We start from the raw sequence: 12,658 nt of genomic DNA on the forward strand, positions 1-12,658 counted from the left end.
TGGGTAGGACTGCAGGCTACCATTCCAGTTAGAAAGACAGCGCTCCTGTCCTGTTCCCCCATCAAACCTACAATGAATGTCTCCTGTCCTGTGCTGCTACTCCAGCTTTTCACCGGAAACTGGCTGGATCAGGAAGATGACGGAATGAGGCTGAAAGGAATTAATCGGTTTCCAAAACAATGACTTGGCAAGCCCCAGACGACTAAAGGGCAGTTACAGCAGGAATGAGCCAGGCTGTGAATTATATTCTAGAGCATCCAACCTCACTGGATAAACGGCTGTGCCTTCATCTAGTGAACTGTCCTATTAACATGCCAGTCAGGGCTACTTATACTATCACGTCAGAGCCCCATATTTCTTGTAAACAAAATACCCTGGATTTGACTAAATACCACTGCACTGAATATGGATTCACCTTGTGCTACCACATGATTAGTTTCATAATCATCCTTCCTTGCAGAGTCTCTCCCAAGCAAAGGGATCACAAATAGGCACACCATATTATTACCATCGACATTAGTCTGCCTCTTATTACTGAGTAAGCTGGCAAATGGTAGTCTCATGTGTGGGCTGTTACTCAGCACACCGACACTTCTAGAAAGCCCTATGGTCTATTACTCATATCTCATTTGAACACGTGAGCCAAGCAGACATGTTCTTCATGTATTCCCCACTGCTTACCTTGAGCCAGTGCCAAACAGTGACAGTCCCTCAGATATGGCATGTTTGATGGGGTAAGATTATTGGACCCTCAAATGAAAACCAAGTTCAAAACCCCAAGGAAAGGCAAAAACAAAACAAAATACACTGGACCTCACATGTTTCATATACATATTTATATATATTTCATGTACAAAGTTACATTCCGAACCCCAGGGATTCCATGATAGAAATAAATACTGAAATAACAACATTGCTAAATGAGCTTTTGGCTCATAGAAATGAAGCCTCAGCCTCTAAGAGACAGCAAGTGGGACACTCTAGAACCCAGTTTTCAGATTATAGAGGCAAGTAAAATTCTGGATAAAATGTCTAGAACAAAAAACAAATTCAGAACATAATATGGTTAAAATATATTCAAACATTGTGAAATGTATGACAAAATTAATAATAAAAACTTAATTTTTTTAAGAGAAAGAAAAAGACATTTAGTGTTACAAAATAGCATAACCCTGTTAGAAAAGCATTTATGATTTCCACATTTAATTCTCTCTTCTCTACTCTTCCCATGTTACAAACTGGGACCAAATGAGTCCCTTTGTCAACATGATCAATTAAGAAGAGCCTAAATCTTGTTGAGTCCTTTGGTAACGGTCATAATACTCACAAGGAAATAAATATTCAGTTCCACAGCATTTGCAAGACACACGTTCTTCAGGACAGTTAATATTATGAGACAATTGTTTTGCTTTGTTTTGTTACTAAGGCAGCCTATGTTAAAGGGTCTATTCTCAAATGTAGGAAGACCTTTACAAGAAATGAACAATACATCAACTGAGAGAATGTACTTTAACCTTTCTATGCCAACACACTTAATCTGAAAAGTTATGTGCTGCATAGTTTGTGCTCAAAACATTTTACACTCTCAACAAGCTGCAGCTATTAAGATATTCATTCCTATTTTAAAAATTTAGATCCACACAAGTTAGAGAAAAACACTCTCAAAACTGAAGTCCTAGAGAATACCCTCCCTTTGCCTCACAGGGATTTTACCCTGCATTTAACAGAAAGCACTAGGTCAACGTATACGATACTGCCATCTCTGTAGATAAGCAACGGTCAAACGTTGGCAATTTCACATGGTTCAACCTCACACACAGCCCAAGCGTGATGAAACGAGACAGTTCTCGGTATCCCTTATTTCTTCCAACAGGGTAAACGTTTTCTCAGGGAGAGACCGACCTGAGGCACTCGAGCCTCTTCTCTGCCCCTGGCGTGGCAGCCACAGGCAGCTTCCACCTTCCACCTTGCTGCTTGCAAGCTGACATTTTGGCATTTTCTTCCAAAGGTTATCTCCTTGACCAAAGTGAATATTACAAGAATATAAACCTATTCTTGGGGAAAGGGGGGAAGTAAAGCAATCTGTAGAAAATATTTAACTGAAATTACGAACATAAGGACAAGCCCTTAAAACGAATTGTACAGACGTTCTTGTACTCTCTCTAATCCCTGAAGTTAACTAACAGGGCCACAGATAATCTGACAGCTTTAGATAAAATAACTACATACCTATATGCCTTAAGTTAAAGCCAGTAAATTGAAAAAGAGCAATTAGAACCATTGTAACATGTTTGCGTTTTTTCATCTCTAACTCCTGATTTCCCACGTGACATTCAGTTGTATAAACATGTAAAAGACTGAAGAGCAACAGGGTCTGACTCTGGGATATTTACTTCTTGGGATTAAAATTCCCAAACACTTTGGTGTCTCTTTTTTTAATGAATTTATACAATATCCTCCCAAAATATTTAATATGTGGGTTTTTTAAAGGTATTGCCAAAAATGGTTCAGATGTAAAATAAAATAAAAACATAGCTTACGAGCTATGGAAAAGTGGCCTAAATTTTGGTGCCCTGAAGAAAAGTGACTAAGTATCTCAAGCAAAAAATTATCCTTTTAATACAGCTGTTACCAAAAGAGTTTTTTTCATCCAGCCGTCTAAAGTGGCCACAATTTTACTTTGTACACAATGTGCTTATAGACACATGTGGCCAAATGGATCCAAAGGCCTCCTCTGGCTCATTAAATCCCATGTATTTTATAATCTAGTCATCATGTATATGCTTAAAAGTCACTGGGGTACTTTTTACAAATATCTTTGCATGACAGTTCAGGAAAAAAAGTCCCTGGTACGTAAGAATGCTTAGACAGTCTGAGGCCTGTGTTTGCTTTCTCCTCCTTGAAGCAGTCCTGATGATTGGGGGGCATTTATCCAATAGGTTTACAGTTTTAAAATAGCACTTAACTTTATTTTTAGCTTTGCTTAAAGTAATGGATAAGAGATCATAAATCACACACTTTCAAGAAGGTTGAGGGAAAAAAACTGCAGCATAATGGTTTTTAAAAACTTATTAAACAAGAATGTCAGTTAGACTATTTTTTAAACGGGCACTGAGAGTGAAAACATGTAATGTCAACTTTCACTTTAGGGTATCTTGGCTTTGTCTTGTTCCCCTTCCTAGTTTTCTTCTTTGAAGATGGCATTTTAATCTCAAAAGGGCACAAGAGCTTAAACAATGTGTCATTTACATACAAAATATCCAGTGCTAGCTGTTCTGTAGTTTATACAGAACAAAAACAACGCCGTTTCTAATCAAATCCCTCACTCAGTTCGTCAGGCTGCTGTCCGTCACCAGTGCAGCTTTACTCTTGTTAACGGCTAAGGGCAGTCCAAGAACAACTGGGAAACAGGTGAATGTTTTTACATGGAAAAAACTCAACCAACCACCACCGCCTGCTGGTACAAGGAATCCAACACAATTTCCTTAAAAAAAAACTCTCCCATTGCTGAAGTGTATCTTCTAAGCATTATAAATAATAAACTTTTCAGACATGTCAGTATGAAAACGAGCAAGACTAGTCTCAAAAAAAAATTCAGAATATTCAGAGAAGCAGGCCTCATAAACTTTAGAGCTCTAATAAGTCAGAAACAGGAAACTTTTATTTAAATAGTGTAGTCTTAATTTCTTTAATATAAAACCCCCCCAAAATCTGATGAAAACAAAGTTTTATATACCATATAAACAAGATTTGTCAGATTTGAAAGTGAAAGTTAAAGTAATTTACAGTTAGCTTTTAGCCCTCTTGGGACATTTAGATAAATCCTGATAATCCACCTGAAGTTAGCTTGTGTCAATTTTATAATACACTGGGGGAAACTTTACTATTGTACTTAATGGTACAGTTTCATTTATCAAGTGTTTCCACTATTTCCATTATTAGTGACAGCTAAAAAGTGACCCCATCAAACTAAATGAGTGACATTAACTGTGGCAGAGTAAACCACATCTGGATTGCTTTCTATAATTCACCAGTTTGCAGAAAGTAAACATTCTTGATTTGTTCACAATATCCTGAAAATGCCTATAACACTGGCGCAGTAAAACAGCTAGTTCCTGTATTGTGACGGTAGGACAGATTTTGTAGTATAAAGTTAACAGGAAAAAAAATGCTCGCACATTATGTGGTGAAACTTATTTCACAAAGAGAGCATTAAATAAAGGGGAAAAGGGAAAATAAACCATGCAGAAGAGACGGCTTCCCCGTCTCCACCCGTTTCCTATGGCTCACTCACTGCCATACATCACTTGCCACACTATCAAGTGACTCCTTTCTGCTTTGGCGACAGAAGGTTCAAGTGGAAGATCCTCTCCAAGAAGTTCTGATTCTCCACCTTCATCACCTGGTGGATGATATGGAGACTCAAGTTAGGTCGAGATGAAATATGCAGGCCCATGTACATCCGACACACGCTCGTGGTTAGTGCTGAACAGTATGCACAAAACTTGTCTGACCCCCATTGCAGAGAACACAGTAAAAGGAATGCCATGAGTCAGAATCTTCGCTGCCTGACTTCCGAAAAGGTTAATTCATTTTTCAGACTACATTTATCAAAGTGAGTTCACCATACTATGTTGGAAACACATCCCAATATGTCTGCATACGGAAGTTAACAGAAATGGGAAGCTAAGAAGGCAAAGCTGTCCAATTCTGTGTTCATCCAAAATGGACAGTCTAATCTTGTTTTTTCAAACTAAGAATTGAGACTACACAGTACTATACATGCGAAAGCATGGGGATAGAGCCCACAAACGAACTAAACCCAAACAACTCCGGCTACTCGTCAGTCACAGTGAAGTTCTCCACTCTAAGGTAACTGATGCAAGTGCACGGAAATGGAACTGTCTCCCTGCAGCACTGTGAGACAGCAGCTCCATCACTACTTGGGGTTTGCCTTCCATGATCTTCAAGTTTAGGGGTGGTTATGAACTAACAGCGTATGGTGCAGATGAAGAAATGAGGCAGTGCTACAGATAGGTTACAGGTTCTTCTGGGAGTAGCTGAGTGAATTCGACAAATGAGGTCCTGATCAAAGACACTGCTCTGGAAGGCCCAGTGCTAGCAGACCATTCTCCTCTCTGCAAATGCAAAGTAACTGGTTTCGTTGTTGCAAAGCAGGGTTATTCTGGTAGGAACAGAATCATTTCAAAGTGCTTTAAATAAGTGACTATTGGTGGAGAATTCCGTTATAGAGAGGGACTTCACTTGGCTGGGGTGATTCCAGCACAAACCAGTGACAACTCATCCAGCAGGATAGTTTCTTCAGTAGAATTCTACAAACTTACATAACAAGGGACGAAGCTATAACACTGATCTACTAGAATTTGGTAGTGTCTCATCTGAATTTCAGCTGGCAAAAGAAAACACTGATACTGTTAACTAGAAACAGTAGAAGAGAAAAAATCCTAAAACTTTGCATTTTTCTCTGCAGGCCAAACTCTCCCTTACCCAACCCCTAGGGGCCTTTCCACCAGGATGTCAAACTGTGGACAGGAGCATGCTTTAAAAGGCTCAAGACAAAATCCACTTTCTGAGCTGAAATACAATACAATGTAAAAAGTTAAATTTGGTTTTTAAATTTAAAAAAATTACAATGATAACGACAAATTAATTGGCTGAGACAAAAGGTTGTTGGCATTTGTTTTTTGAGTTGTTTTGTTTTGAAGGTTCTATTTTTAAAAACTACCATTTCCTAGGGTCTCTAAATCCTACTTAATTAAACCATTAAAAATATGGGACTGTTGGGATCAATTTCTCATTGCTAAAACATAACAGGAAATGAAAAAGGAAATGGAAGAAAAAATCAAATTCAATTTTTTAAAAAGGCATGTATACTATCAAAATTAACCCTTGCTTTAAGACAAGTCCATTTTTCAGGCTGGATTAATTAGAGTTTACTGACAAACCTGGTTAAGCAATTTTTATGCTATTTTCAGGATCCACAATGGAAGGAATTTTTAGTGGAAATGGAAAAACCACAAAGATTTTACTAACATTCTCCTTAGTATGGTTCCAATTGCCATGTTGTACTCCAAGAAAAACCTCTAAAAATCACCCCAGCCAAGTAAAGTTGCTCTCTATAAAGGATTCTCCACCAGCAGTCAATTATTGAAAACACTTTGAAATGACTCCATTCCTGCTGACATCACCAGAATCAATCAATTCCTAAACTTAATGTTAATACTTCCCTTAAAAAAGTGTCAGTAAGCCCTTGCATCAGATATTCTAGTTTACACTAATTACATGTGGCACACTGTCATTTATGACCTTAAATTTTAAACTTTGTGTGTGTGTGTGAGTGAGGAAGACTGGCCCTGAGCTAACATCTGTGCCAATCCTCCTCCACAGCATGGCCTGACGAGCGGTGCCAGGTCTGCGCCCGGGATCTGAACCTGTGAACCCTGGGCCGCTGAAGTGGAGTGCGCGAACTTTACTATACCACCAGGCCAGCCCCAATTATACTCCTTTTTTTTTTTTTTTTTTTTTTTTACAGAATTTATAACTAAAATAAGTATTTGTCACCGATCTACGTTATATTCTGTAAAGCCTTATGTTTAGGAACTTTTTAAATCTCGGTGATATTAGGCCAGTCCAAAGGATCCCTTCGTTTATAGCAAATAAATAGTTTTATAGTGTAGTGCTTTATAGTTTACAGAGCACTACACTTTCACAAACACCAGTTCTCTGTGTTTTCTTTGTACCTCTCCGGCCATTCCTCTTGGATCCCTTCATAAGCTCTAATGATTCTTTAAATGGAGTATTAATACAGGTTCTATTCTAGAACCTCTTCTTTTAGACCCTACATACTCTCCTTGGGTGAACTCATCAACCCTTGTGGCTTTTAGTACCACTGCATGCCAAGAGCCCCCAAATCCCTCCCTCCTGAGATATAAAACCCTGAGACTCAAAAGCCCGGTGGACATCTTCCACCTGGATAATTCCCACTCCCATGCTCTTCAAGGTCAACATGTCCAACACTCAACTCCTCTTTCGCTCCCTCTAGATCTTCTTCTGTTGACAGTCCTAATCTCTAAGTAAAGGATCATTCCCTCTTTCTCCACATCCTGTTAGTTACCAATTCCCCATCATGCTGCTCATCTACTCCTACTGTTACTATCTTACTCAGTTACTCTTTTCCTAACTCATTTCCCTATCTCTATCTAGTCTTTTACCTCTAATCCACCTTCCACACGAATCTAATCATATTGCTATTCTATTTAAAGTCCTCCAATAGTTTTCCTTTGCTTTAAAGATAGAAATGCAGGGGCCAGCCCCATGGCTTTGTGGTTAAGTTCACACGCTCTGCTTCAGCGGCCCAGGGTTCACCAGTTTGGATCCTGGGCGCAGACCTACACACCACTCATCAAGCCATGCTGTGGTGGCATCCCATACAGAAGAACTAGAAGGACTTACAACTAGGATATACAACTGTGTACTGGGGCTTTGGGGAGAAGAAAGAAAGAGGAAGATTGGCAACAGATGTTAGCTCAGGGCCAATCTTCCTAAACAAAAAGCATACCTTAAAAAAAAAAGATAAAAATGAAACTTGTTAATTTGGTATATAAAGACCTTCCATAATCTAGCCCCTCCTTTTCTTACTTCTGGTCAAATTTGTACTTGCTTCGACTCTATGCTCCAGTCATTTAAAAATAGTTTTTCTTCAATTAAAGTGGTTTTACATTTCTAAACCTTTAGTCAGGCTATTCTCTTACCTTGGAATGCCAATCCCCCCAGCCGTTCCCATCCCCTCTCCAACCCAATTCTTTAGACTAACACTATTTGGTGTTGAGTCATCTCAAGCTTCGTTTCCTCCTTCCCTCTCTCCCTGCCCCTACGAAGAACTGGCTGCTCCCCGTCAGGGCATCTGGAAGACCGTGATTTATTAACATGTTTGTATCTCCACTCTGTTCTATAAGCTACTGGAGGGAGGCTCTGTCTGATCTGTTTCTGTATCTCAAGCTTAAAGCTGACAGGCACAAAGTAGATAATTAATGTTTATAAGGTGAGAGAATGAATAAACGAAACCAATTTTGATACAAACAACATTTTATGAAGTATTTTTATTTCTCCATTTTGCAAGTGAGGAAACTGAGGTTCTGGGAGGTTGAATGATTTGCCCAAGGCCTTCTGACTCCGTATCTAACGCTCTTCACAAATACCTCAACATATGACCAAGCACTGCTATTTTCTAGTGCTTCTTCAAACAAAGGTGCTTTGGTATAAGAAAAAAAAAAGAGAGAGAGAGAAAGAAAAAAGGAAAAAAGAAATACAAATTCCTTTTCCAAATACAGAATTCAAAGAAAAGCTCTTAGAAATCACTTATCAGAGTGGTTTCTTATTTACTGTGGGTGAAAATCCAAGTCACACTGGAAACTGAGCTCCCAGAGCCAAGGACTTACCCATCCGGAAGTCAATGTAACCCTCTCCTCCACTGATGACAAGCATAGACTTCAAGGGCGTCTGGCTGCCAGGCTCCTGTGCAGATGGCCCTGCTTTGTCACCTGTTAGATCTGTGCCACTACTGCCACTTTGTGGGCTGACAACTTGACCTATTTATACAGGAACAGAAGTGAATACTATTTATCACAGATTGGGGTAGAGAAGACTCATTTTTTTCTGAAAATTTTCAGAAACTTGAACAACAAGGTAAGTATATTCTAATATAACCAAAGTACTGAGTACATTAGAAGCCTCTGCACAATCAGAAAACATCTACAAAGGTCATAGGAGCCCAGTTTGAAAATCTAAGTAAAGCCGTTTTGTACCAAAGCAGGAATAGGTCCAAAATCCACTATCTGTGTATGGCCAGGCTAGTCTTAGCTGCCTGCTTCAGATATTATAAGCTACATTTTTTTATCTCAGGGAGAGTGGAGAGGCCTCTTCCCTGAGAGGGTGCATTTATGGAAAAGACTGAGAAAAGTCTGCAACTTGAGCCTGCTGAGTTTGAATATTCATAACTAATATTTACATTTATTTCAAATCTATTGTTTTCCTCTCATATTTAAAAAAAGTACATCTTATTTTTAATTTAGATTATGCAAATAAAATTACTAGAAATGTGCCATTTGTTCTCAAGTTTAAGTTTTAAGGTAGAATCCTTGAGCATGAAATGGCAGAAAGAGAGAAACCTTTAATTCACATTATAATCTCCATGACATCCCTCTTAGAAAGCTTTGACTGTGGGGTATTTTTTCTCGCCAGAATTTGCTGTCTTTTGGTCAAACTACACAGATCATTCCTCTAGGAGATAGCAGGACACTGTCCTATGATGTGACACACTTTAAAAAATTAATTTCTATTGGAAGTGGATAAGACAGTTTGAATTTTTCCCACAGTGCGTCATTCTCGCATCACTCAATTACACTCTGGAAGAAAGCAAGTCAGGCAGAGATAACTTCTGTTAGCAGACTAGTTAGTTCTGCCTCAGAAGCAAGAACACAAAGGTATGATAATAAGGCCAAACGAAGGGCTTAATCCTTAAGGCCAATGAGTCAACAAACAACAACGTCGCCAATTCCGCTTCCAGGTTTACACCCAACAGAAAAGTCTTTCCCACGTGCACAAGAAGGTCTTCTGCAGTACTGCTTTTAATAGTGGGGGAAAACCTAGACGTCCATCAACAGAAGAACAATAAAATGTAGCAGGTTTATTCAGATATTAGAATACTATAGTTAAATGAATGAACTAGATTTTTATGTATAAGCATTCATAAATCTCAAAAAATGAGAGGCAAGTTGCAGAAGAATATATACACAACAAAACATTTAAGTTCAAAACCAAAAAATACTATAGATTGTTTATAGATATGCTCAATGTAGTAAAAACATAAAAACATAGGCAGGAGGATATATATCAACTTTAGGAGAGCGGTTAGAGGGAGGGGAAAGGGGAAAGGGCAGGATCAGAGGGATATAAGGGAGACTCAAAGGAGACTCTATGACATTTTATTTCTTTTTTTAAAAAAGCAAGAAAACACTATTACTAGCAATTCCATTGCTAGGAATTTATCCTAAGGAAATAACTATACAAACATACATGATCTGTGTTTCAGGAAGCTCATCACCATGCTGCTAACTGGTTAGGGTACCACAGGGAAGTCCTGCACCATGCACATTTAATCATTTAATCTTTGGGAAAACCTTGCGAAAATGAGTGTGATGGTTAATTTTACATATCAACTTGGCTAGGCTATGGTGCCCAGATATTTGGTCAAACTCCAGTCTAGATATTACTGTGAAAGTTATTTTTTAGATATGATTAACATTTACATCAGTGGACTTTGAGTAAAGCTGATTATTCTCTATGATATGGGTGGGCCTCATCCAATCAGTTGAAGGTCTTAAGAGAAAAAGATAGGTCCCTCAAGGAAGAGGGAATTCTGCCTCCAGACAGCCTTTGGACTCGAGCTGCAACATCAACTCTTTCCTAGATCTCAGGCCTGCCAGCCTGCCTTGCAGATTTCTGACTTCCCAGCCCCCATAATCACATAAACCAATTCCTTAAATTAAATCTCTCCCTCCCTCCCTCCCTCCCTCTCCCTCTTTCTCCCTCACACACACCCTCTATGGGTTCTGCTTCTCTGAAGAACCCTGACTAATACACTGAGACACTACCACGTCCAACATCACACAGTTGGTGTAGTAAAGTCAGATTTGAACTTTCTCTAACTCCCAAATTTGCCTCTTATGGGCAAAAAAAATATTTAAAACATGAATCCTGCTTACAGATGGTCAGTAACGTCTTAGTAGTCTTGAGACAGAACATTTTTCACTAGACCTCAACACTGCCACTTTTCATCTGGATGGTGCTTTATAATTTCTAAAGCGTTTTCATTAATTTTCACAACAAATGGGGTTGGCAGAGCAGAGAGTAATCACGTCCACTTAGCAAACGAGGAAATGAGTCTTAGAGGTTAAGTGACTTGCTCAAGATAACACGGCAAATGGCGAGGTGGAAGGCCCACACCCGCAGACTCCTACTCCACTGCTCCCTCCACAGCACTGATAGAGGAGCCAGAGCCATCGTCTACATCAAAGGCATGCAGCCTTGACAAAAGGGGCTTCTTTCTAGCCATCTCCTTTACTAGGCCAAGACCATTTTTGGTATTCTGTGGTGACAAAATAATATCACTGCTTTCCAAAAGTAAGCAAGTATCGGAAAAAAAATCAAGAAGTTTGCTTCCGGGAGGAGAGGAGAGATTCCAAAACAACTTCATTCAAATATCCCTATAGCACTTTATCAATACCTCCATTACTGAACTTTTCATATATCATACTGGAATTATCTGAAATTCCAGTACTTAGCATTAGACTACATAGTGGAACCAAGAGACAGAAGAGAGTTAATTACATGCAACTTCTCCATAGAATCGTCTAACTCACCTGGGACTGCCACAAAGAATTTCACAGCATCCCGGTGCCCATGGAAGCAAAGCTGTGCGTGTGCCATTGAACAATAGGGTATAAAGGTCCCTGGAGTCACTTTATCACTGTTTTCATCACCATATACTCGGATTACACTTCCAGGACGATTTCCTGGTGCTCCTGAGGTTTTATTTGCTGCAAGAGAAAAACCAAATACCAAATATTTTCCCCTGGAAAATAGTAATGATGCAAGAGGTTACTGGTTAATCCTTATGATATTATCTAAAAGCTACAGCCAGTTGAGATAAAACAAGGGCCGCAATGCCAATTCAAGACAAAGCTGGAAAAAAAGATATATAGCATGCTAGTTATTTTTAAGTACCTCAGTGAATGGAGTAGGGGATTTTGCCAGTCTAGCAATAACTAAGCTTACTTTTTAAACACATCTTCTAATTTTTGAAAAATCATTTTTGTTAACAAAATAAAACATCTGCATCTTAGGTATGCCTATTTTATTTTGTTTTTTAACCCCACTTTAGAAAACTAACCAGTTACATAGTTTAAAGTAAAGTAAAATAGTTACATGCAGTTTGAATAAAATTTTTATAGTTTATCTTCTGATTTTTTGCCCCTGTGGTAAGAACATCTCCTTGAGGGCGGCGGTAAAAAGACGTGTTTAAAAGGACCCAGCCACTACAAGAGAGTAGCTTTTATTTACACCAGACTGATGCTTTTGCTGGATTATTTTAGAATGACCAGACTCACAAAACATCCCCCTTCCATGGGCAAGTAAGTGAATGAAAGAAACATGATTGGTAACAAGAGTAAACAATGTAGATTAATGACAGTTTTAAGAGATGTTTTGTGTTTTTATTGGAAGGAAAACAAAGTCTGAAAGAAAGTTCAGCTGCAACAAAAGATGATAAATAGACTAAGCTGCTGAGCAGTAGTTTGGTGGCCATGTAACAAACACTGAAAAAACAAAAACAAAAAAACACCTGCTGCGATGCGGTGACTGCAAGTGGATGACATTTAGGAACATTCAAGAGGGCATCTAGAGACGTGAGAACAGCCTCACAGTGGCTATCAAGCCAGGAAGAAGAGTTTGGTTCAGAATCTGCACTTACCCCTCAGCCCCAGTAAACGTCCCTGGTGGAGGATTACGGCTAAAGTGAGAGAGGAGGAAAGGGGACATGGAGAGGTGCACGACAGGGAGGAGAAGAATTACTGCGAGC

The 12,658-nt window shown here is 39.0% G+C and overlaps 1 protein-coding gene across 9 annotated transcripts in view; it reads right to left on the bottom strand.

Moving 5' to 3' along the window:
- Nucleotides 1-821: 821 nt before the first annotated feature.
- The window catches only part of SPAG9 (sperm associated antigen 9), a 126,574-nt gene continuing 114,737 nt past the window's right edge, over nucleotides 822-12,658 (bottom strand). For 5 of the 9 annotated variants that reach the window (XM_070560715.1, XM_070560713.1, XM_070560717.1 and 2 more), the window contains 4 exons: nucleotides 12,551-12,589; nucleotides 11,442-11,618; nucleotides 8,460-8,609; nucleotides 822-4,402 (listed from right to left, as the gene is read on the bottom strand). In XM_070560715.1, the coding sequence (XP_070416816.1) occupies nucleotides 4,287-4,402; nucleotides 8,460-8,609; nucleotides 11,442-11,618; nucleotides 12,551-12,589 (482 nt within the window). In that variant the 3' untranslated portion in view covers nucleotides 822-4,286. The remainder of the gene's footprint in view (nucleotides 4,403-8,459; nucleotides 8,610-11,441; nucleotides 11,619-12,550; nucleotides 12,590-12,658) is intronic. The other 4 variants (XM_070560716.1, XM_070560714.1, XM_008517955.2 and 1 more) reach the window with 1 other exon arrangement.

The sequence above is a fragment of the Equus przewalskii genome, chromosome 10 (genome assembly GCF_037783145.1).
Source record: "Equus przewalskii isolate Varuska chromosome 10, EquPr2, whole genome shotgun sequence".
Lineage (NCBI taxonomy): Eukaryota > Metazoa > Chordata > Mammalia > Perissodactyla > Equidae > Equus > Equus przewalskii.